The 24,815-nt window shown below is 37.4% G+C and overlaps 2 protein-coding genes across 2 annotated transcripts in view; both read left to right on the forward strand.

Moving 5' to 3' along the window:
* Positions 1–20,930, forward strand: part of pias1a (protein inhibitor of activated STAT, 1a) — a 49,873-nt gene extending 28,943 nt beyond the window's left edge. Inside the window, exons 3-14 of the mRNA XM_079588774.1 lie at positions 10,694–10,778; positions 10,916–10,963; positions 11,076–11,166; positions 11,389–11,523; positions 12,612–12,717; positions 15,499–15,572; positions 16,148–16,308; positions 16,521–16,651; positions 17,312–17,498; positions 17,627–17,766; positions 17,862–17,902; positions 18,015–20,930. Coding sequence (XP_079444900.1) covers positions 10,694–10,778; positions 10,916–10,963; positions 11,076–11,166; positions 11,389–11,523; positions 12,612–12,717; positions 15,499–15,572; positions 16,148–16,308; positions 16,521–16,651; positions 17,312–17,498; positions 17,627–17,766; positions 17,862–17,902; positions 18,015–18,308 — 1,493 coding nt within the window. The 3' untranslated portion in view covers positions 18,309–20,930. The remainder of the gene's footprint in view (positions 1–10,693; positions 10,779–10,915; positions 10,964–11,075; positions 11,167–11,388; positions 11,524–12,611; positions 12,718–15,498; positions 15,573–16,147; positions 16,309–16,520; positions 16,652–17,311; positions 17,499–17,626; positions 17,767–17,861; positions 17,903–18,014) is intronic.
* A 1,309-nt stretch (positions 20,931–22,239) lies between these two features.
* On the forward strand, positions 22,240–23,925 carry rxfp3.3a1 (relaxin family peptide receptor 3.3a1). The gene has a single exon (XM_079585005.1). The coding sequence runs from the start codon at positions 22,398–22,400 to the stop codon at positions 23,415–23,417; it is 1,020 nt and encodes a 339-aa protein (XP_079441131.1). The 5' UTR covers positions 22,240–22,397; the 3' UTR covers positions 23,418–23,925.
* Positions 23,926–24,815: the final 890 nt, after the last annotated feature.

The raw sequence follows: 24,815 nt of genomic DNA on the forward strand, positions 1-24,815 counted from the left end.
ATGTGCTGATTTGTTGCTCAAGAAGCATTTCTTTTTATCAATGTTGGAAATGGTTGTGCACATGTGCATCTTAATTTTTTTGTAGAAACTGGGAATTCTTTTCAGAATTCTTTGCTGAATAGAAAGTTCAAAAGAGCACCATTTATTTGAAAACTTTTGTAACATTGTAAAAGTCTTTACTTTTGATCACTTTTTCCGTGATTATTTATCTTATGTTTTGTGTGCATGATTCTCCTTGTGCTTTAGCAACATATTTATCTGAATGCTCTAACAGCATTGCACTGCACCCATACCCCCCCCCCCCCCCCCCCCCCCCCGCTTCTTACACCACAGGAAGCGAGTGTTTATTTATTTGCCATAATCACATTATTATCATTGTCATCCTTATTTTGCTCTCATCAGAGCGATTCATGCTCTATGCATACATTATCTCAATCACCCTCTGGCATGCTGGCATAGGAGCATTTAAAGAACATGGGACTTTTTAGATGCATTTTCGTCATATAAAGGATGTCAGTGTCTTTTATTAATTAGCTGAGATGTGTCTTGCTGCTGCTCTCAGCATGAACATACACCCACACAATGAGAGCAGTGCGGTGTGCATTATTCAGTTATGAACCAAACGATATATGCACTTTCTGAATAAAGACTGCATCATTTGACAACCATTTCAGGGCTGTCAGAATAGTTTTAAACGGATTTAGCATTAGAACACTCTTTCTCTTGAAGTTCAGTTCAAAATAGCTTTAACGGCGTGACCACAGAAAACACAATATTGCAGAAGCTTAGAATGCATGTAAGCAGACAGTAACCGATTAATAGCTTAGATTATTAAATATTAGTTACAGCTGCACACAGCCTCCCTCTCTGTCCCGCTCTCTGTCTCTCCATTTCTTTGTGTTTCTCTTTCTGTCTCCGTGTTCTGCAGAAAGACTGAGAGGAATTTTTATTGGCGTGTATGTCGGGTTTAGAGTATCCTAGCAGTGTTTTCATTAAGATGAATGATCTACAGAGGCGTAGTATGGGACTGTGTGTGTGGGCACACTTAAGCTACAGCGCAGTTAGCCTCACAATTTTGTTTCTTCTAACTAGCATTCTACAATACTCAATCTATGCTTACCACTTCCTGTCTTTAATCACACTCTTTCCTCTCTGGCCAACTGGACATATTTAAGTAGTGATGGGATATAGGGGTCTGATTTTTATTTTTAGTAGTCTTCCTGTTTACGTTCACTTAAAGCATCAACGACTGTGTTTACACGAATACCTAAATTGATCTCAGGCGTGCTATTAGTAGGTTGTGCGTGTAAACAGATCTGCTTACAGTCAGGTGGGTCTTGTGAATGTTGCTTTGGTTAGGCTGTTTACCTGCCCATACAGATCATGACTAAATAAAACCGTTAAGTAATGAGCAGTTTGATATGCAGATACAGATGCTAAAATAATCACATGCATATCATATTAATTGCATAATCAATGGTGGTACACTTGTTTCCCCTTCACATGATTCACATGTACTGTAGGAGTTCTCATGCATGAACCATACATTACCATTCAAAAGTCTGGGGTCTTTAAGATTTAAAATAAATATATATATTTTTGTCTCTTTTGCTCACCAAGGCTGCGTTCATTTTAACAAACATACTGGAAAACCTGTAATATTGTTAAATATTGTTACGATTTAAAATAACAGTTTTTCCCCTTTTCTTTTTAAATGGAAAATGTGATTTATTCTTGTAATGGCAAAGTTGAATTTTGATGTGTGTATATATATATATATATATATATATATATATATATATATATATATATATATATATATATATATATATATATACATACAGTGGGGAGAACAAGTATTTGATACACTGCTGATTTTGCAGGTTTTCCCACTTACAAAGCATGTAGAGGTCTGTAATTTTTATCATAGGTACTCTTCAACTGTGAGTGACGGAATCTAAAACAAAAATCCAGAAAATCACATTGTATGATTTTTAAGTAAATAATTAACATTTTATTGCATGACAAGTATTTGTTACATCAGTTCTTGACCTGGTTTGCACACACTGCAGCAGGGATTTTGGCCCATTCCTCCATACAGACCTTCTCCAGATCCTTCAGGTTTCGGGGCTGTCGCTGGGAGTACTTTTTTAGCTCCCTCCAAAGATTTTCTGTTGGGTTCAGGTATGGACATTGGCTAGGCCACTCCAGGACGTTGAGATGCTTCTTACGGAGCCACTCCTTAGTTGCCCTGGCTGTGTGTTTCGGGTCGTTGTCATGCTGGAAGACCCAGCCACGACCCATCTTCAATGCTCTTACTGAGGGAAGGAGGTTGTTGGCCAAGATCTCGCTATACATGGCCTCATCCATCCTCCCCTCAATATGGTGCAGTCGTCCTGTCCCCTTTGCAGAAAAGCATCCCCAAAGAATGATGTTTCCACCTCCATGCTTCACGTTGAGATGGTGTTCTTGGGGTTGTACTCATCCTTCTTCTTCCTCCAAACATGGCGAGTGGAGTTTAGACCAAAAAGGTCTATTTTTGTCTCATCAGACCACATGACCTTCTCCCATTCCTCCTCTGGATCATCCAGATGGTCATTGGCAAAATTCAGACGGGCCTGGACATGCGCTGGCTTGAGGAGAAGGACCTTGCGTGCGCTGCAGGATTTTAATCCATGACGGCGTAGTGTGTTACTAATGGTTTTCTTTGAGGCAATGACTTCAGGTCATTGACCAGGGGCCTCATTTATAAAACTGTGCGTAGGATCCTTACTAAAAGAGTACGTGCGCCCAAAAGCCCAAAATGGCGTGCGCAAAAAAATATTCAGACTTATAAAACCGTGCGTACGCCAGAACTTGCGCAGAATTCACTTTATAAATCCCACTCAGCGGAAGATTGTGCGCACATGCGTCTCCTCCCCGAAATAACCATATATGGAGCTTACAACGCCTAGTTTTACTATGCATATCCTCATCTGCATACCATTTGCATATGATTATTCATCCACGTGATAACATGTTTAACGGTACAAGACATTAGGAAAATATGAAATACGGATGTGCCGTCACATTACATTAATACAAATAATTTAGTAGCCTATCCTTGCCTTGTTTTTGAATAAATAAATCAAATAGTGTTAAATACATTTCAGAGAAAGTTTTTCTCAATCTTTTCCTCTGGCCAAATAGTATTTTTAATTGATTTATATTTTTAATGGAAACAGATAGACCTTGTTGTGCATTATGTTTGCACAATCTGCTATTATCATGATAAGCAATTATCTCTGTAGTTAAAACATTAAAACACAGCATGCCAAAGGAAAAGTGTTCAAAAGCATTGCATCCACAACAAATATTTATAGGCTATTTATTGAATATATATATATATTATTTTTTTTCAGTAAATGTCATGTAGTTTAAGTGTTTAACTCTATTAATTAGAAAATTAGAATGGCATATTTAATCTAAATGTTTATATCAGAAATAAAACATAGTTTAAATCATTATTTTATTTAAACTGTTACTGTGAACATGCACTGTAGCCTATTTATGATTAGGACTCATAATGAAGATTTACAGTTTTACTTCATCTGCCGTTAGATATATGCGTCAGTTTCACTAAACGGCCCAACGCGCTCGCTGGCGCGGACATTTAAGGTGTGGATATCATAGACAGTAGGCCTATATAAACTGTGGATATTTGCTTCAAGTGATAGGCTTGGTGAGTGAAATTATGTTTGCATTATATTTCTGTAAATGTATAATTTTATTTCGATTTTCTGTCTAAAAGTGACCAAAAAGACATTTAACTCCAGCTCACCATCGGTGTCGCCAAACTGCTCCGTCTCCAAAACGTTCGTACGCATGGGTCAGAGTTTGCGTGCAGGTGCGCACATTTTCCCGTCAAGTTTGTTTTTATAAATCACAACTTATGCGTCGGAAATGGCGTACGCCTCTTTCAGGGCCTGTTTTGTGCGTACGCAGCGGTTATAAATGAGGCCCCAGGTCCTGCCGTGTAGTTCTGGGCTGATCCCTCTCCTTCCTCATGATCATTGATGCCCCACGAGGTGAGATCTTGCATGGTGCCCCAGACCGAGGGAGATTGACCGTCATCTTGAACTTCTTCCATTTTCTTATAATTGCGCCAACAGTTGTTGCCTTCTCACCAAGCTGCTTGCCTATTGTCCTATAGCCAATCCCAGCCTTGTGCAGGTCTATAATTTTATCCCTGATGTCCTTACACAGCTCTCTGGCCTTGGCCATTGTGGAGAGGTTGGAGTCTGTTTGATTGAGTGTGTGGACATGTGTCTTTTATACAGGTAACAAGTGCAAACAAGTGCAGTTAATACAGGTAATGAGTGGAGAACAGGAGGGCTTCTTAAAGAAAAACAGGTCTGTGAGAGCCGGAATTCTTACTGGTTGGTAGGTGATCAAATACTTATGTCATGCAATAAAATGCAAATTAATTATTTAATACGTATTCAATCATACAACGTGAATTTCTAGATTTTTGTTTTAGATTCCGTCTCTCACTGTTGAATAGTACCTATGATAAAAATTACAGACCTCTACATGCTTTGTAAGTGGGAAAACCTGCAAAATCGCCAGTGTATCAAATACTTGTTCTCCCCAGTGTGTGTGTGCGTGTGTGCATGCGCGTGTGTGTTGAAGACCTCCGATGCAAAAGCCTCTAAAAGCCACCTCTGTCAAAAATGAGATAATACTAATGAGTGAATGCACATAGTATACGTTCATCAAATACTTTCACTTCAAACTCACTAAATCCCAGCCTCAGCCCATTCAGACAGGCCGGTACTTGGGTAGAAACCTATAACATAGGAGCCTGATAAAAATGCTAATATTAAACTAAAATTTGGACGGATTTAGAGGCTTTTGCATCTGAAGTATTCATATATATATATTCAATGGCAGCATCTTTTATTTGTATTCCATTCCATTACCGACTTATCAGTGTCTGCCAGTTTTTTTTTTTGATAGGCTATTAGTGCATTCCTGAACTGGATTATCCAAATATACTGTTAGCATTGCCACACTGTAATTTCATATACAGGTTTTGCTAGATTGCCAGTAAAAATAACTATCATGGTGTAACTGCAATATCAAATTATTCACATCATGATACGAGATTTTGTTTTGTTAGTTTGATTTTGCACCAATTCCACAAAAAGTTGTGCAGCCACAGTGAGTGTCAGTCTAACTATTACTTAACTCAGTATCCAGAACCATGACTCAGCCAGCTCTCTGAAGAAGGAAAACACACAGACATCACTATCAATCACACAACACAGCCAGCCGTGCAGTCAACACAATGAAGAGTCTAATCCACAAGACACCCTCCTGTGAAAGAAGAGAAAAAAAATGCTTATTTAGCCCTTTTACCCCTTTCTAATCCAAGAGTTGTTATTGTTAGGATAAACACACGGCTTTTTGTCATACTGTACAAGAACACATGCATATCTTTGGGTCTCTATGCTTCATTTTGTTTTGACTTAATTGCACACGTTTATAATTGTATCCTGGAAATAATAATTCTGCTCTTTTCCTGTATCCTGCTCTTTCTGTTACCCTCGCACATGGTTACAGAGCAGGATTTATGTCTTAATTGGGTGTATGCAGATGAAGAGGGTGGTTTGTCAGAAACAAACTGCAACACACAGGCCTTCATGTCCACTTTTCATCCAACTGTTGAAGCAAATCAGATGATGAAGACTGCTGTGCTATTTTTAGATTAGACATGGGGGAGGGAACTTGTGCCTGCGCTCTCTCTCTCTCTCTCTCTCTCTCTCTCTCTCTCTCTCTCTCTCTCTCTCTCTCTCTCTCTCTCTCTCTCTCTCAGCCTGTCTCTCTCTCTCTCTCAGCCTGTCTCTCTCTCTCTCGCTCTCTCATATACCCCTGTCCGCCTCTCCCCGTCAATCTCCCTTTGTTTCTCTCCATCTCAACACTGTTATTTTCTCTGTCTCTCCTCCTTCCTGTCTCTCTCTCTCTCTTTCTCTTGCTCTCTCGTCTTTTACCTCCACAGTGTTGATTGTGAGAATAGAGATCAGGCTAATTATGTGTCGTCGAGTCGATTCTCCCGGTCTAATTGCACCCCTGCTGTTTCATGTTAAGGAAAGCGAGAGATTTGATGAAGGTGCGGGAGAGAACAAGTGATAGACTGAATACAAGCAAAGCAGGAACGGTATGGCCTGTGAAAATGGGTAGGTGGGTGTATAGCTACACCTGTTTGGCCTTTCATCAGCATGGCGCTGGTCAATATTCATAGTTAAATGGGAAGTAATTAGCTCCATAACGATGCCTCACACACACTCATATTCAGAAAACGCTCTCTCTCTTTCTTTTTGGGCTATGCTGATGAAATAGAGCAAGTCAATAGACCTGTCAACAGGATGATGTATTGTACGTGTATGAGAAGGAAAAAGACAAATGAAGGCAATGGAGAAAATAAAACGAATGGTAAATGAAAGCGGCCGGGAGGGGGAGAGCAAAGTGTCGAGAAAGTAAAATGGTAATAACTTGGAAAAACAGGTTCACAGAGAAGCAGGAAATTAAATTATACATTTTGTATAATTGTGGAAGCTGTGTGTGTACAGGATGACCGTTGTCAAAATAACAGAATGAGAACACTTGCGAATCGCATGTGCCAAATGCCCACCCACATTCCCGTAATTTCCACTTAGTTTAGAATATCACGATAGCAAAACTACTTTTAAGATTTTTGCAGTATCATGTGAGCAAGAGAGCTGTAGTTCTTAAAGGTTTAGTTCACCCCAAAATTAATATTCTGTCATTAATTACTCACCCTCATGTCGCTCCAAACCCGTTAGACCTTCGTTCATCTTCGGAACACAAATTAAGATATTTTTGATGAAATCCGAGAGCTTTCTGAGTTTTTTTTTTTTTTGCACACTAAAAGTATTCTCATTGCTTCATAAAATTAAGGTTGAACCACTATAGTCACATGGACTATTTTTATGATGTCTTTACTACCTTTCTGAGCCTTGAAAGTGGCAATTACGTTGCATTCTCTGGCTGGTTCTTCATTTGTGTTCCGAAGATGTACGAAGGTCTTATGGGTTTGGAAGGGTGAGTAATTAATTACATAATTTTCATTTTTGGGTGAATTAACCCTTCAAAGGTGCATTCAGTCGTTCTTTAGTTAGCGTTCGCATCGCTGTTCTTCGTGTACATACCACAATAGTGTTGGGCGCTGCCCTGCCATCCATTGACGTGGATCAGAATGATCAATTTTATGTAAATTACACTGATACTAGTGAGTTTTAGAGAGCAGTGTACACCAGAATTAATTCCCAGCCAAAAAGAAGCAACTTGGGCATCACTACTCAGGATTTTCTCAGTCATCAGATCACCTTGTATATGCCATAGTGATGTTTGCCCTTGTTTTTTTTCTTTGTCTGTCTTTCTCCCTTCTGGCTTCAGACCTTTTCTGCCTCGAAAGTGCTGACTCTCCTATTGTCTACGCTGGTAAAGCATGGTAATACGTGTGTTCCGTTGTATAATTTTCATTCTTTGCAATACTAAACAACACTACGCTACTGTAGCGCATCTACAGAGCCGGCAGCCTGAGTGTGTGTGAGGATTCTCTCGTCATTTCAGCATGGGCGAAAGAGAGAGGATTAAGTGGTGTGACCTGCACCTTATATAATTAAAACACTTTTTATAGAAACTGTCATGAGTAGCCTACAGTCTTATCATTTAAGTGTACACCATTCAGATAACTCTTCACAAAAATACTATTTATTTAGTGTAAAACCTTTTAAATTGGCACCAAACTACTAAATTCACTTTTAATGTAAATGTAGAATAAATATTACAGTCCATTCCACTGGAACGATGCAAACACAAACAAGTGGAGTGATACAAACAGTTCCATTGCAAATAAACATTACAGTGCTGTTGTACTCTGTATATCAGAAGTCTTGGAAACGGAACTTGGCCTATCAATGACCGGCCTTTTAAATATGACTTATGCTATATTATCACCAAATATTGGATTTAATCTTTTTTTTTTTTTTTTTTTTTTTTTAGGACTGGTTTTGTATTTCTTTCTTTTTTTGGAACTGATCCATAGGCCTCCTCCTTTTTTTGAGCTTATGCACCTCAGTGAAAAATGCATTATTTGTGGATGAATTTGCCAATATTCTACAATAGTTTATCACAATAGTGTGCTTTAATGTTTAACCAGGAAGTTTGTTTTGAAATGCTTTTATTTTGTTCAAAATTGAACAAAGTTACACTTGTGGTATTCCCAGTCAAAAATGGCTCATAAATTCCTTGTTATGCTTTATTATCACCAAATATTGGATTCAAACTTTTTGTCAACTTGTTTTCTTTCAATTAGGACAGTTTTTTTTTTTTTTTTTTTTTGTTAAACTGATTGATCGTAGGCCTCATTGATCTGAGCCTGATTGATGTGAGGATAAAGTTCATCTCTGTAAAAAAGAAAGCCTGTAATACTGAAAATAGTTTGCCGTGCGTGCGTGCGTGCGTGTGTGTGTGTGTGTTGGGTAGCGCGGATGTGCGTGTATCCATGCATGCACAGGTCCCAGCCCTTTATCTTTGCAAACACACATGTAAATATGTGAACATGAATGATGAACATGCTCCTGAAGCCTATGAATGTCTAGGAATGAAAATAAGAAATGTTTCTTTTATTTTCGATCTTCGTTCTTTTTGAATGGATATTCATTTTCGGCCAACATATGCTCAGATCAACGAGGCCTACAATCAGTCAGTTTCAAAAATAAACACAAAACATGTCCTAATTGATAGAAAACAAGTTGACAAAAAAGATTGAATCCAATTGTTGATGATAATATAGCATAACGGGAGATTTATAAGCTATTTGTTTTGTAGGTTGGTCATTTTTGACAGAGAACACCACTTTAAGTTTGACTTAAGATAAAAGCATTTCAAAACAAACTTCCTGGCACATTAAAGCACACTAGATACATTGTATCATAATTGTTGTCTGAGGAAGGGCCATGTGAGGCCCGAAACGTCACTAATAAAAATTCTTTGAATTGGGAGCTTATTCGGTGTGCGGATCTGTTACTTACTACTACATGGATCATACTTGTGATCCAGCACCCGTATTTGAAAATAAGATGTGCGTGATTTACTCCTGTGGATACTACGTGATAAATTTTACAGAATATTTTTTACATTTTATTTAATGTTGTGAGTCATCTGAGTATGTGTGACTGAACGACAGTATGAGTTGCAGACAGTCCTTCCTTTGTTACATGATCCGCTTTCCTCCGCTTTCCACTAGACTATTATCAAGCCTAAAAGAATTCACGATAACATTGTTATTACGACATCTATAAAAGTTTTAAAAGAAAAAAAATGCTATCAGTTAAATTAATCTTTAACTTTGTTTATGTTGTGTTTTCTCTTTTTTGGTCAATGACTCAAACTCCAAATACCAGAGTTGGGAGACAGACCGTATGTAAACATAATTGTAAAAAAGAAAAGAAAAGAAACGTAATGTTGATCAGCGCATCCTGCAGGCTGGAGTATCTTTTATGGAATTCAGTAAACTCCCAGACTGGCGCGCTAACTTTTTTTTAATTTGTCATCTCCACAGACACTCCTCAGATTTTGTGTGGCAGTAGTAGCTACACACTTTGTTGTTGCAGTCTTCTTTTTTCCCATTTTATGAGGGGTGGAAACCAGCATTAAGGTTAGGTACCCCCACCAACTATGTTGGAACGTCAACTAGAAACTAGCACAAAATGAACTAAAAACGGTGGGACAAAAGTACGAAAAATTAACTGGACTTGGTATTTCACCTTTATCAAACAGATGCTGATCTGTGATTTGCAGCCAACAATCTTTTTGTTAATGAGTGTTATCCTAATTAACACCATAGTCCCAAATGAATTTTGCATGACTTGTTGCAGGCTGAATCTGGTAGCGCAACAACAAATGTTTTCAATCAATAACTACAATCCTCACATAATCTGTAACCTGCTGAAAAATGCAGCGTAAACAAGCTTGAATGATTGAGGTGGTGTCGCTGGGACACCAGCACTCCCGCTTCCCCTGCTGGAAACCATCATCCAAAACATACCTTATGCTGGTGATTTTTCAGCAGGGTAGTTAGTTTTCAAATATACACTCCGTCAAAGCAACTGTTTCAGATTGTCGTCTGTAACCATAATGGTTTCTGACACATTGTTTATCTTGTCCTTGAACCTTTGGAAAAAACAGCTTGAGTCTCTTCCTTTGATGACAATTGAAATGAACTGAGCAGGAATAATATGAACATTCCCAGAAAAGATTGTTTTGAAGAAATATTGATGTTATTTAAGCTGGACGTGGGTCAGAGTGGGAGGAGAAGACCTTACCATTACTCTTCGAGCTTTGATTGTAGCCCCCTCACATATGGCTGGAATTATGCGGATAAGAATCTCGCTTGGCTATTGAAAATGAAACATTAAAAATACTTGATCGAAATAATTAGATACTCTGCACATTTGAACTGGTTCTGAGCTTTTTCATAGCGCACAAACCTTGAATGAAATTGTTTCTCATCTCAAAGTCATGTATAATATAGTTGGGGAATTATTTACAGAAAGCATTACATGTGGACTGTTGTTTCAGTTTAGTTATTTTTCATCTCTGGATCTCTTTCTCTCCGTCTTTACAGCTTCAGATAACAGTCAGAGGTTTCAGGAAACATGTTTTGCATTTGCATTGACGCCACAGCAAGTCCAACAAGTCAGCAGCTCAATGTAAGTTTTTATTATTATTATTATTATTATTATATTTCCTTTAGAAATTATATCTTGGTGTAACAATGCAAAATCCGTAAATAAGAAGAGTTTCTATGAGGCACTGCTTGTGTGATTCAATTCTTATATTTTTGCAGGGACATATCGGGGACCAAATGTGACTTTACTGTGCAAGTACAGTTACGGTAAAACATTCATGTTCTAATGCACTGAAATGTTTCATATAAATATGATATAAAGATTCGGAGCACTAGCCTGATATTTTCTGCTTATATTATAAATATGCACGTTATCCAGGTTTTGTCTATCAGAGACAAGCTGCCCCCAGGAGGACCACTTTCCCCCTAATCTTTGTGTTAAAGTCAATGGGAAACCGTGTAATCTCCCAGTAAGTTAAACTACAGTCCATTTGTCCATCTATCCATCACTCTAAACTGAGACGCATGGTCTCTTTTAGCTTTTTTTTTAAAGAATGATGAAATTCTCCAAACTGTTGACCTCTTCACTAAATTACATTTCCACAATGCTGTTTGTTTGAATATTAACCTTGAAAAAACAAACAAAAAAACAGTCATTTTTCATTTATTGTCATCCTATTGTTTTTCACCAGGGATATCTGCCTCCTACCAAAAATGGCGTGGAACCAAAGAGGCCCAGCAGACCCATCAACATTACTTCACTCGTCAGACTGTCCACAACTGTCCCCAACACCATTGTAGTGTCCTGGACGTCAGAAATTGGACGGGTAGGTTAATACAAATCCCCATCCCCCTCACGTCCCAATTTGTGAATACAAGTACTTTGTTTAAAAAAAAAAAAATCTCACCTCAGCCCATTACAGGAACTCTTGTTGAAATGAAAATGTATTTTTAGCACCTCATACGTGTCTTGCAGCCATTTGCAGTCACATGATGGCAAATTATAGCATTTGGCTTTATGCAGTTTATGTGAAAAGGTCAGCATGCCATGTATGCAGTATTTTAGTGTTTTCTCTGAATGATGAGTTGAGGGACAGCTAAAAATAACCAATATCAAAATAAACTTGCCCTTGTTTCAGTCTTTTTTTTTCTCAGACAAACAAGACCTTTTGTTGAATATTGATGGATATGACATCAGACAAAAACATTAAACTTGAGCTTTATATTGAAATGCTTTATCTGTTTTGTGCTCTGCACTAAATGTATATATTTCCCTGCAGATTTATTTATCTGAAATACTTTGTGAATGCTCATCTACTTTTGATATGTTCAGGAAATGCATTTGTGATGAATGACTGCTCTTGTTCATTAGCAGTTAATGCATATTAAGAAAAATAATCTAGATTTTGATCAAAACGGGCCACTGTTTACTTCTGAGACTACTGCAGTCAGACAGGAGTTCATTACTTCGTCCACAGATCCCTATATCTTATAAGCTAACACATTAATCTTCTCGCGCATAAAACATCACTGCACCTACATATAATATTCAGCTTCATGAATTATGTCACTTCTTATCGTATAACTTGCCTCGGCAAGCAATAAGCAATCCTAGCGTTCTCTGTGGTAGATTCCTTAAATTTTTCACTCTTTCTCAGGAGTCGTGAAAATTATATGAGCTGTACCTTCTCACTGAATATGAAAGGCGCTTTATTATAGAACCTGTTCATATGGCACTGATAGAACGATGATGTAAGATCTGACCTGAAAATATAAATAAATGATGCCTAGAAGTAAACCTACTTTCCACTCTGTTATATCCTAGTTCTAGCATCACATTGTCTCCTTGGGATGTTATGGGATGCCACTTTGTCTCTAGTAACGTATCCACTGTTGGATTGTTTTTGTTTTTCAGAGTTATTCTATGGCAGTGTACCTGGTCAAGCAGCTGTCATCCACAATGCTGTTGCAGAGGCTACGGGCTAAAGGCATCAGAAACCCAGACCACTCCAGAGCACTCAGTAAGCATACACATTCTCCATAGGAATAGAGCTGTTCAGTTGGTTGTCCTAAAGGAAAAGTTACATTTATGAGCCATGGGTTCCTTCTGGAGTTTCCATTGGGATTTTAGAAAAGTCGGTTTTGATTTACACTACTGTTTTTTGTTGTTGTTTTTGTTTTGTTAAAGAAATTAATACTTTTATTCAGCAAGGATGCATTGCATTCTTTTAATTTTTTTCTTAAAAAAAAGTCAAGACTTTTACATTTTTTACATTTTTACAAAAGATTGCTATTTTTAAATAAATGCTTTTCTTTTTAACTTTCTGTTCATCAAAGAATCCTGAAAAAAAACATTAACAAAAAATATTAAGCAGCACAACTGTTTTCAACTGTGATAATAATAAATAAACATTCTTGAGTACAAAATCAGCATATTACAAGACACTGAAGTATCATGTGACACTGAAGACTGTAATGGCTGCTTTGCCATCACAGGAATTTACATTTGAAAATGTATTCAAATACAAAACAATTGTTTTAAATTGTAATAATGTTTCACAATATTACAGTTTTTACTGTATTTTTTATTTAAAAAAACGCAGCCCAAAATTTTTAACTGTACTTTAGGTATGTGTTTAACATTAATTAACGTTTTCACGTTTAGTTCTAAAACCTAATTGCCTCAAATGTCAATTATGAAGCCTCTGTGTTTAATTTGCGTACAAGTTGCTAAATGAGGACTTAAACGACTGAACCGCTCAGTTTTTTAGTGCTAGTTTAATTAATAGAAATAGTCTCAGTGTCCTCTTGTCTCTTCCTTACACCAAAGATAAACTATATTGTGGCCTAATAAATGATTGGCATCTTATTTTTATCCAATTTTAAACCTTAAAAATTGGGCTGCAGTCAATAATCATTTTCTTAAACCTATCAAAACTAAGTAGTGCTTGATTGTGTATATGTACCAGAATGTTTTAGTCTATATAGCGTAGAGTGATAGAGCTGCTGAGTGCATCTAAGATTGCTCTAAAACTGACAGAGATGCAACATCACAGTTCTGCTTTACACAGATTGGTCTTTGTTCTTGTCTGCCCTTCAAACCTTCCATGATACTTTAAGATTGTATGCATCAACCTATAAACTGTCTGAAGAGGCTTGTTAATACTGAAAGAACGCCCTGGTGCTCTTGTTGTAAACAAGCTACAGCACACCAGCCTAAGGCAGTTCAAACTACTGTAAGTCTTAAGCACTAACATTTGTTTTCAGCATCATTACTCCAGTCTTCAGTGTCACATGATCCTTCAAAAATCATTCTAATATGCTGATATGGTGCTCAATAAACATTTCTCATTATTATCAATGTTGAAAACAGCTGCTTAATATTTTGTGGAAATTAATTTTTCAGGATTCTTTGATGAATAGAAAGTTAAATAGAACAGCATTTATTTGAAATAGAAATGTTTTGTAACATTATGAACGTCTTTACTGAAACTTGTAATAAATCAAAAGCATCCTTGCTGAATCAGGGTATTCATTTTATTCAAAAATAAAATCGTACTAATAACAACCTTCTGAGTAGTAATGTAGGTATTAATTTGATGTATTAATTTGAAGTGTTTGGTCCTTAATTATAGCCAGCATTGGGGAACGTTACTTTTAAAAGTAATGCGTTACAATATTCTGTTGCTCCCTAAAAAAATTAACTAATTGCATTACTTAGTTACTTTTTATGGGAAAATAGTGTTACACGTTACTTTTGCAGTAGTTTTTCTCTCCTGGCTTTTTTTTTTTAATGTAAATGTCATCACCAAAAGTGAAATTAATAAGGAAATGCAAATTCACGCCTTTACAGTAGAGGGCGCAACTCAAACAAACCTTTCAGCTGTGCGGCCATTCTAAAATGTAGAGAAGAAAGTTCACTTACTTAAAAAAAAGAAAAGAGAAAATAGATAAAGAAATACAAATGGGATGTTTACCTAAAGTCATTTTTGCTTATATGGTTGAATTAGATCATCAAAGGTCAGAAGCAAAGACATTGGTTAATAAAGTGAGATTAAATACATAAAGGCCTAGTTTCACAGACAGGGTTGGCTGTTAAATTAGGACATTTAAGTAGCTTTTATAAACATGCCTTAGAAAAAAAAACATTACTGGTGTTCATCTTGAGACAAAACAATGGCACTGACATATTTTAACATATGACAGTGAACGTTGCTTTAAGTTAAAACAGCTCAAACATGCATTTTAGTCTGGGACTAGGCTTAAGCCTTGTCTGTGACACCGGGCAAAATGATATTTGTATTACCGGTATTTAACATTTAATTATGGCAGGTTTGCTTCATATTCTGAGTTTGCATTTCACTGTTTTTATTTATTTTGAGGAATACTGAATCTGTTTTTGTGGAAGTGAGATGAGTAAATGCTCACATACAGTAGTCTAGAACTACAATAACCGTCATGTTTACACAGTGCACACAACGCCTCTGCACATTACCTACATGGGGTCAGGAGAGCTGCCAGTCAGTAAATGAGAAAACAAAATAACTTGCATTACTTAGTTTGTTGTAAATGTAAAAGTTATAAGTTACTTTACTCACCACTTGAAAAACTTAATCGGATTGTGTAAATTACATAACTTAACTTACATAACGTTACCCCAACACTGATTATAGTCAGGTTAAATGTGACCATATTCCTCCAGTTGTATTAATAACTCACAGATATGTATTAATAGAAGTGCAGTTGTAAAGATCTTTGTGGGTTTTGTGCTGCTAATGTGTGCTTTTGCTCATGTCCTGCAGTAAAGGAAAAGTTAACGGCAGACCCTGACAGTGAAATAGCAACCACCAGCTTAAGAGTTTCATTATTATGTCCGGTAAGCATTTTATCAGATCACTCATCAAAATCAAACAAACACACACATCCGGTAATGTATATTTTTGAATGTCTAAATATTAGTTTAAGACCAGGGGCCGACTGCAACAAACTTTTAAAGCTAAGAAAACCCTTAATTACAATTCGAAATGAATGATCACCAAGGGTTTTCTTGTTGCAATCGGCTACAGGACCTTACAAAGACCACATGAGAACCAAAGCTAGAAAATACGTTATTGTTTAGGATTCTAATGTTTCAAAGTAGTTAAAGATCACACAAAGCAAAGACAGATGTTTTTGATTTTAAACTCAAAATGAAATCAGATTCAGAATGTTTTGTATATTATGACTCATAAATCTGTCTAAAACAGTTATACTGTTTAATGTCAGGTGTATTATTGTCGTGATTATATAAGTTTTGTTCATGTTTCACTTCTTATTATTTTCATTCTTTGGTCCATCTCCAAGTGTGTGCGTGCGTGCGTGCGCGTGCGCTTGACTGGATTATTTCCATGCAGTATGTCTGTGTGTGTTAATTTCTCTATGATTGTCTGTGCTTTTGCCTGTGTTACACAGCTGGGAAAGATGCGGCTAATGATTCCGTGTCGGGCGTTGACGTGTTCACACTTGCAGTGTTTTGACGCTACGCTCTACATCCAGATGAATGAAAAGAAGCCCACATGGGTTTGTCCTGTCTGTGACAAAAAAGCACCCTATGAACATCTCATCATTGATGGGTATGCACAACTATAATAGAAAAAAACTGCACGTTTTCATTTGATGATAATAAGGACATAATGCATAAATGTTACATTTGACCATTGAATGTTCCAGTTAGGTTTTAGTGAACAATGTATGAACTCGCACCTTTATTTTTCTATTATAATTTTCACTTTCTCTTTGCTCTAATCTCTCCTTTGTTCCCAAACATTTCTCTGTTCATCCTTAGATTGTTTATGGAGATTCTGAACAGCTGTTTAGATTGTGATGAAATTCAGTTCAAGGAAGATGGCAACTGGGCCCCCATGAGGTCGAAAAAGGAAGTGCAGGAAGTGTCTGCCTCATACAATGGCATCGACGGTAAGTTTCAGTCACTGCTGATCATCTCCTCATATTGTTGAGGAACTGCTGCAGGAGGCGTTTTGGGTGCATTGTTCAAAAGCATCTTAAAACCCCTAATATAGCACTGGTCATTTTGCACTGCATTGTATTTTTGTGAGATGTAAGAAAAAATATCAGCACAGTTTTCTTGTAAAGACATACATTTGCTGTGGTCCAGGGTTCTTTAGCAATAAGGTTTTTGTGTTGTGTGTGTGTGTGTGTATGTTTGTTTCTTGCTACCTTCAAATATACACTTAAGTTCAAATGTTTGGGGTTTGTAAGATTATATGTATATAACTCTTATCTATACATACACGCATTACATTGATCAAAAGTGACATTTACATTGTTACAGAAAATCTTGAACTTTCTATTCATCAATGAATCCTGAAACAAATGATCACATTTATACAAAAATATTAAGCAGCACAACTGTTTTCAACATTGATAATGAGAAGAAATATCTGATCACCTGTGATCAGATCACCTGAGATTCATGATACTACCAGGTGTAAATGGGGCTTGTGAAATTAATATCTCTGATCTGTTAGATGGTGGAAAAACGATGAATGTAACACATTAACCTTCACCCTGAAACTATTTTGTTTACAACCCTGCTGTGTGTGCATGTGTAATCAGGCGGGTGTCGTACGACAATGTCGGAGCAAAACTCTCATACAAACGGCAACAGTGGCGGCAACAGCAAAAAAGTGGAGGTGATTGATTTGACTCTTGACAGCTCGTCTGAAGAAGAGGAAGATGAAGAACCCCCTCAAAAGAAAAGCTGCGCCTCGCTGTCCAGCCTCTCTCCTCAGATGGATAATGGGTAAATTATAATTTCAGAAAAACATGTCAAAATCTTTTCAACTCTTTGAATATGCACAAATAATGGCAAAGGGGTCATTTTTGCTACACTTTTCTCAAGCTAACTTGTTTGTTGGTGTGTGTTCATAGGGTGTTGAATCTCCACAGACAAGCATCTCCTTTAAGCCGAACTCCCAGCATGCCTCAGGTGGACACCAACTACATTCCTCCACCTCCTCCCCTTATTCAGGACTACCGCCACTACTACTCTACACCCACTGACTTGTCAGGTACAACACACAAACATCATTAGAGGAATGTTTAATTTGGAAAATGTGCTCATTTAAACTTCAATGTACTGATTTGTCCATGTAACCTCTTACAGATCTCAACTTTTTCCCCTTTTTACAAGGGGAGAATCATCAGGTAACACAATCCAAACATTTATCAGCCCGCTGTGATTGACTGTTAATAGATACTGCTAATCTAGTGAAGGTTTTCTCTTTACCTGGCTCGTTTCCCTGCTGTGTCTCTCCAGCACTACAACATGGTGATGGCAGCGGCTGCATCTGCATCGGAAGATCACGACCTCCTCCTGAGTCGTTTCCTCCCGTACGGCTCGTCCCAGCTCTTCCTGGACCCTCCCTCCACCCCTGTAAGCAGCAACCTCCCTCCCATTAACGTCAACGGCAGCAGCACCGGCAGCAGCCTGGTGTCCTCCAGCAGCCTACGGGAAAGCCTCGGACATCCGCCCGCCCCACACCCCAACTCCGAATCGGCCCCCATGTCTGCCATATACGGATCCGTCCCAGACGTCATCTCGTTAGACTGACCCAGGATCGAACCCTCGTACGGGAAACTGACTGAAGAGACTTCCAAACATTGGGAAGAAAACGGGACATGCAGGATGACTGAAGGGTGTTTTTGTAAACGATGATAATCGTTGCCGTGTACAGAGAACAAATATATTTTTTGTTTTACTTTTGTATATACTTATCTATCTAGCTATCTAATGTATATGTAAACTTGAAAGAGTTTTCGCCCAACACAGCTTGCTAAGTTACTTTGGGTTTTAGCTCCATGGAAACAGACGCTATTTTTCCCTTCACAGCTTCGGCTTTACCCCTTTAACATAATATGAACACTTTTTATGTCCCTTCCCCATCATATTCTGTGATTGTCTATATTTTGTCTGATTTCACAGGGCACAATGGCTGCGATCAGACCGTCTGCCGGACCCTTGGTTCTTCTCTCTTCCCAGCAAAACTTGACATGTCTTTGCCAATCACATTTCCCCTATACATGCAGACTTATTTTATATAATGCTTTAAAAGGGATAGTTCGCCTAAAAATGACACTTCTGTCATCATTTTCATGAGGGCTCGTGTTGTTTTTGACCCCACTGAAACATTCTTTAAAATATATTTTGTGTTCCACTGAAGAAAGAAAGTCATACAGGTTTGGAACGACATGAAGGTGAGTAAATGATGACTAAATCGTAATTTTTGGGTCAACTATCCCTTTATGTTGGTTGGCCGTTAAAAAGCATTCCTTCATCTTCAGATTAACAACTGGAAGTAAAAGCATTGTTACAAATTGCCAATATCTGACCTCATGATTCTTATGTGAATTGTAATTCATGACTGTTTTTAAAACAATGTAATTCTCTAACAGTTTTACATCCATATTTTTTTCTTGCTCGATGCCAAAAGAACACTTTTTAGTGTTGAAGTTTTTAGAGTGAGAGCTTGTGAGTTCAGTGAACTTAAACGTATACCTTGTGTAGAAAGTAAAGATTTACTCTCTCTTTGTGGCTACCATGCTTGATTGTTCTCTCATTCTTTCTTCCGTCCTTCCGTCCCTCTCTTTTTACATTTTTCAGAAGGAATGATTTGTTGGGAGGTTCAGCAGTGGCGTAGATGGTGAAGTCTTTCGTGTTGCCGTGCATCCTTAACTTGCTCATAGATGTTTGTTTCGACATTGAACAGTGACTGAGGTCTCTGTTCATTTGTCTCTTAGGTCATCTGTGCTTGGTACTGTGTGGGGAGTCCTAAAGCCACTCATCATTTCTTCTACCGTTTTGTCACATGTGCCTTGTGTGAGTGTTTTGTGCATGTGAATGACTGGACCTGTTTTTTCTTGTACTTCAGTTCGCCTGTATTAAAATGTTCCTCATGGCACCCACCAGATTTGGAGCTCTTATCTACAGACTTGGAGTTTCTAAACGAATAATCCTTTTGAGTAACCAATGGATGTCCTTTAAAGTGCTGCTTGGGATTAACAGAGAAAATTAATTGCTAAAGTTTTTTGTTCAAACAATATTTGAGAAAATTAGAATGGAAGATTGTAAAAAATAGTGTGTTAAAAAAAAGAAAACGTTAAATTAGGAAGTTAAAATCTTTTTTATTTGTACTTACATCAAACAGGCTAGGGTGTGTGTGTCTGTGTGTTTGCTGGTGTGGCTCTCTCAGTGTGTTGACCAGACCTCTTTTTAAAGCCTAATTGGGTTTGGGACTGGGGTAATTGCCTGTGACAGAATCTAGCAATTGCGTCTTGCATTATTTGATAGACTGATGAGTCTCACTCTTGTTTCCTTTGCCCTCTAAACCTCCTTTTAACATACATTTCTTCTGAAAGTATTAGACGTTTATCAGTCGATTTGTCTCTTGACTCTTAGATCGGTTCGAAATGTAATTGGTTAAGTAATTACCCAGATAAAAAATGACAGCGACAAAAATACATATGCTGTTATGGCAAAATCCTTGTTACCAAAATGACTACTTGTTAGATCTCTAGCAGTGTTAATGATTGACTATATTTTAACAAGTAAATCTGGACCGTTTTTGTCCTTTGTTTCAATGTGTTTGTCTCACATTACATCATGTATTTGACAAGGTTTGTTACCAAGGGTATAGAAGAAAGGTTGAGTGACAAACAGAACACAAGTTTTCATTAATTTGTTCATTATGAGTATGATTGATAAAGGGATATGTTGTGTGTGTGTATGAATGCGTGTATGAAAGAGTGTGTGCATGTTTTTGTTCTTGATGTAAGGCAAACATTGTGCAAATTTGGATGTTCCAGTGATGTGCATTTATGTGTTGAAGTTGAATCCTCAACTTCACAACAAACTAATTTATATATTTTAGATGCAGAATTGTGTTATGAGTGGGCTTGGTGTCAAAGTCCAAGTTTATTTTATTTTCCAATTCAGTAAGCAGACATCTATGCTCACTGCCTTAAATTTCATCCACTCTGTGTCTGTGGCATGTTTTATGGAAAGAAAAAAAGATTTTTAAGATGTGGAAGACATATTGTACAGTAGACCAATGTCAGTTTGTATAAAGTACTAAGTAAAAAAAATATTTATTACATGCATTGAAATAAATTGTTTACCTATTGAATGTTACATGTTTATGTAGAGACATTTAGATGTAATAAAATGCATTGAGCTAACTTTGGCTTTGTCTCGATGAAAAAAAAAGAGCTGCTTGAGAATGAGATGCATGATGTGTGTACGATTTATATTTCTTTTGGTACATTTTAAGAATTTGGAATTCACTCCTTTACATTAGAGCTGAATAGCTCAGCTACTTTAACTTGCTCACTGAAAAGTAACTTGTGCTGTAAGATGGACATAAGCCATTTGAGTTGAATGGCATACTGTTCAGTATAAAGGTCAGGCAAGCCTAAATCAATCTGTGAAAAGGTGAAGATTCTAAATTAAGAACTAACCAGGTGCCTGTTCATATTTCAAAAAACAACTGTATCTGGGGCAACAAACTTTGACCCATTTTCAATTTGCACAGGCCTAAGGCAGATTTAAGATTAAATTAAATGTATCAATTGTCTTTTTTTTAATGATAAAACCCACACATGAGGGTACCAACCAACTCTTTAAACCTCTAAAGTGAACATAATAGATAGTTTCTCACAATTTTGACCTTCAATTCACTACTCATTCTGACAACCCATGGTGTCTCAAATGATACATTTAAAATATTTCCTGCCTTTAAATCCTTTAGAACAAATCATTGATTCATATGAATCCCCTCATTCAACTGTCATGTCAGAACAAAAATAATAATTCTGTCATCACTTACTCACCCTCAAGTTGTTCCAAACATGTATGAAATGTCCCTCTTCTGTTGAACACAAAAGAAGATGTTTGAATGTTGGTAATCAAACAGTTGACGGTAGCCGTTGACTTCCATAGTAGGGAAAAAGGTACTATGGAAGTCAATGGCTACCATCAATTGCTGGTTACCAACATTCATAAAAATATCTTATTTTGATGATGATGACAAAATTTGTAAAAACATTTTTAGGTGAACTGTCCCTTGAAGCATCTAAACGCCTTGGAAGTAGTGGTAAGAAACTGTAATAAACTGGTGTAAATGTACATGTGAACAGCAGATGGCAGTGAAAACTTACCAAGATGACGAGTCCACCTGCTCCCTTGCAACCACACAAAGCCGCTTTAATAAACATAATCTCTGTTAAAAATCTTTTTTGTTATTAAAAACGTTATTTTGTTATGTTTTTTCTTCCATTACTGTATGCTATTTTATAAAGGTTTGAGTATAAAAAAATATACAGCAAAAGCGGAACAGGTTGTGTGTGTGCCTTACTACGCGTCGTCCTGTCAATCAAACAGGAAGACGAATCACTGCTCTCGATGGGCGGGAACATTTAAGAAGCGCCCGAGATAAATTCTTGGACGCGCCGCATTGTGCTCATAGTTTTTGCACATTGAACTTGTTTGTATGGTAATGTAGGATCAGTGATGTTTTGTCATTTATCATTTAAAAAGCCTAAAACAAAGTAATTAATGTGACTGAATAATAGGCATAGCCTACTCATTATAGATAAGTAGCCTACATATGAATCTAGTATAGAATAGCCTACATTATCTGTCATCATGGGCAACACTGAAGTTGTGAAATCACTGGATACAATGGCAGACACCAATCAGAGTGGTGTAATCAACAGATCCATCAGTGATCGGGAGCGCTTTAAAAGCCTGGAAGACATTGATGTGAGCGCCGATGGGAGTCCGGTGTTGAGGTGCCTGATCTCCATCACCTACTCGGTGGTTTGCGTCGTAGGTTTGATTGGCAACCTGCTGGTCTTCTTCTTTATTCGCGTGAAACAAGAGAGACGCACGTCCAAAATAAACTTTTTCATCCTCAATTTGGCCGTGACAGATTTTCAGTTTGTTTTGACTTTGCCTTTCTGGGCCGTGGACACGGCGCTGGACTTCAGCTGGCCGTTTGGAGACGCCATGTGTAAGATCATCCTCTCGGTGACCGTGATGAACATGTACGCGAGCGTCTTCTTCCTGACCGCGATGAGCATCACACGCTACTGGTCAGTGGCTTCGGCTCTGAAGGACAGCACTAGACAGACCAGCTGCTCCATCAGGTGGGTCAGCGTCGTCCTGTGGACTCTGGCCACCGTCGCCACCGCGCCAACATCCATTTTCTCCACAGTCACTAACGTGGCCGGAGAAAAACTTTGTTTGTTGCGGTTCCCCGAGGGACAGTATTGGTTGGCAGTCTATCATCTCCAGAAAATACTAATCGCTTTTATTTTGCCAATGGGAATAGTCTCCATCAGTTACCTGCTGCTATTGAGGCTCATCCGACAGCGGAGCATGAAGAGCAACTCGAAGCGAAGAACCCAAGTCACAAAGTCCGTCACCATAGTAGTCTTGTCGTTCTTCCTTTGCTGGATGCCCAATCATGCAATAACGTTTTGGGGCGTGCTGGTGAAATTCAACGTGGTGTACTGGGATAAGTCGTACTATATCGTTCATACCTATGTGTTTCCGGTGACTGTGTGCCTGGCGCACGCAAACAGCTGTTTAAATCCACTTATTTACTGTCTGATGCGCAGAGAGTTCAGGAAAAAACTAAAGGACCTGTTTCTCCGCGTCTGAGAAACAAGTGCACGCGCATCTCGCGCGACTCTATCATGTGGAACAAATGTGTAGGCAAGAGTTATTTGACCCATAATGTAACTTTCGGTCATTATTAGGCTCACCCTCATGTTTTCAAGCATTTTTTTTACTTTATTTCTTCAGTGGAGATCAAAAGGAGATGTCAGTTCACAGGTTTGGGACAACATGAGGGTGAGTAGGCTAAATAAGGACAGGATTGTTATTTTGGGTGAACTGCCTCATGCGCTTGGTGTACATCAATTGAATTGTGTGAATGTCTTTGTATTGTTGTGAAAGATTGTTTTCAAATAGGCTAATTCTCGATATAAAGTGTTACATTACTTCTGCGTAAAAAAAATAAAAAATAAAAAAAATAATTAAAAACGCAGCTAAATTAAATTTAGTGGCAATACATTCAATGCACACTTCAATGGCTGATACGCTTATCATTTATCTTCCAGGAAAGTTTTTTAAAATAATACATTATTGTGCACTTTGGTTCTCAATTCCAGGGGTAATTGTATAGCCTAGCCTATATTGTTTTTTGAATGTTAAATTTATACATGTTTAATTTATAAAATTAATTAAAATATGCTTAGTAAACACACACAATATGATACATGGAATGTTGTCGGGGAGGATTACTCCTCAGTATTAGCCTTTGAGTCAAAAGTCCAGTTTCACAAAAGTGTTTTCCCTATCAGTGTTTTTGTATGTTGGTTTTATACTTCTTTTTTCTTTCTTTTTTTGTAAATGTCATCTTTCAAAATCAAATTCCAATATCATCGTGTTTTGCTATATAAGTTGTTGGGTAACAAGTGAACTATTAAATAGACACACTGACACTTGGCCAAGTAGATTTAAACCGAAAGGCTGAACTGTGTTTTCAGGAATATTTTGCATAGGCTAAATGTCAGGCCAGGGCAAGTTGTCACTTCTTGTACATGTACATTTAGGTTACACTTTATTTTAAGATGTCCGTGTTACAGTGTAATGCATTTACGTACTGTGTAATAATAACTTACTTACTATAGGGTTAGGAATGGGGGTTTGAATTAGGGTTAGTTGCATGTAATTATGCATAATTTATAGTTATTACTACAGTAACTACATGTAACGTGTTTCATTGACACTGTAAAATACTGTGCTTCCGAAATGTACACAGCATATTAACTACAATATTTGTTGGTCAAAATTTTGGTTTGATATTATAGGATGTTACCTTTGCCAATTTTGCAATTGAATTAATTATTTTGTTGCATATATTTTATTGGGCAACGAACTGAAATTTAATAGCCTGCAGATAAATATTAATCAGAATAAACATTGTATGTAACTAAAACTAGCATCAGTTTTCCCATGTACCTATTTTCATCATAAACCATTTATAATTATTTA

The sequence above is a fragment of the Phoxinus phoxinus genome (assembly GCF_949152265.1).
Source record: "Phoxinus phoxinus genome assembly, chromosome: 2".
NCBI classification, from domain to species: domain Eukaryota; kingdom Metazoa; phylum Chordata; class Actinopteri; order Cypriniformes; family Leuciscidae; genus Phoxinus; species Phoxinus phoxinus.

Excerpts from the sequence above, each read along its gene's own strand:
- rxfp3.3a1 (XM_079585005.1), top strand. The coding sequence starts at position 22,398 with ATGGGCAACACTGAAGTTGTGAAATCACTGGATACAATGGCAGACACC.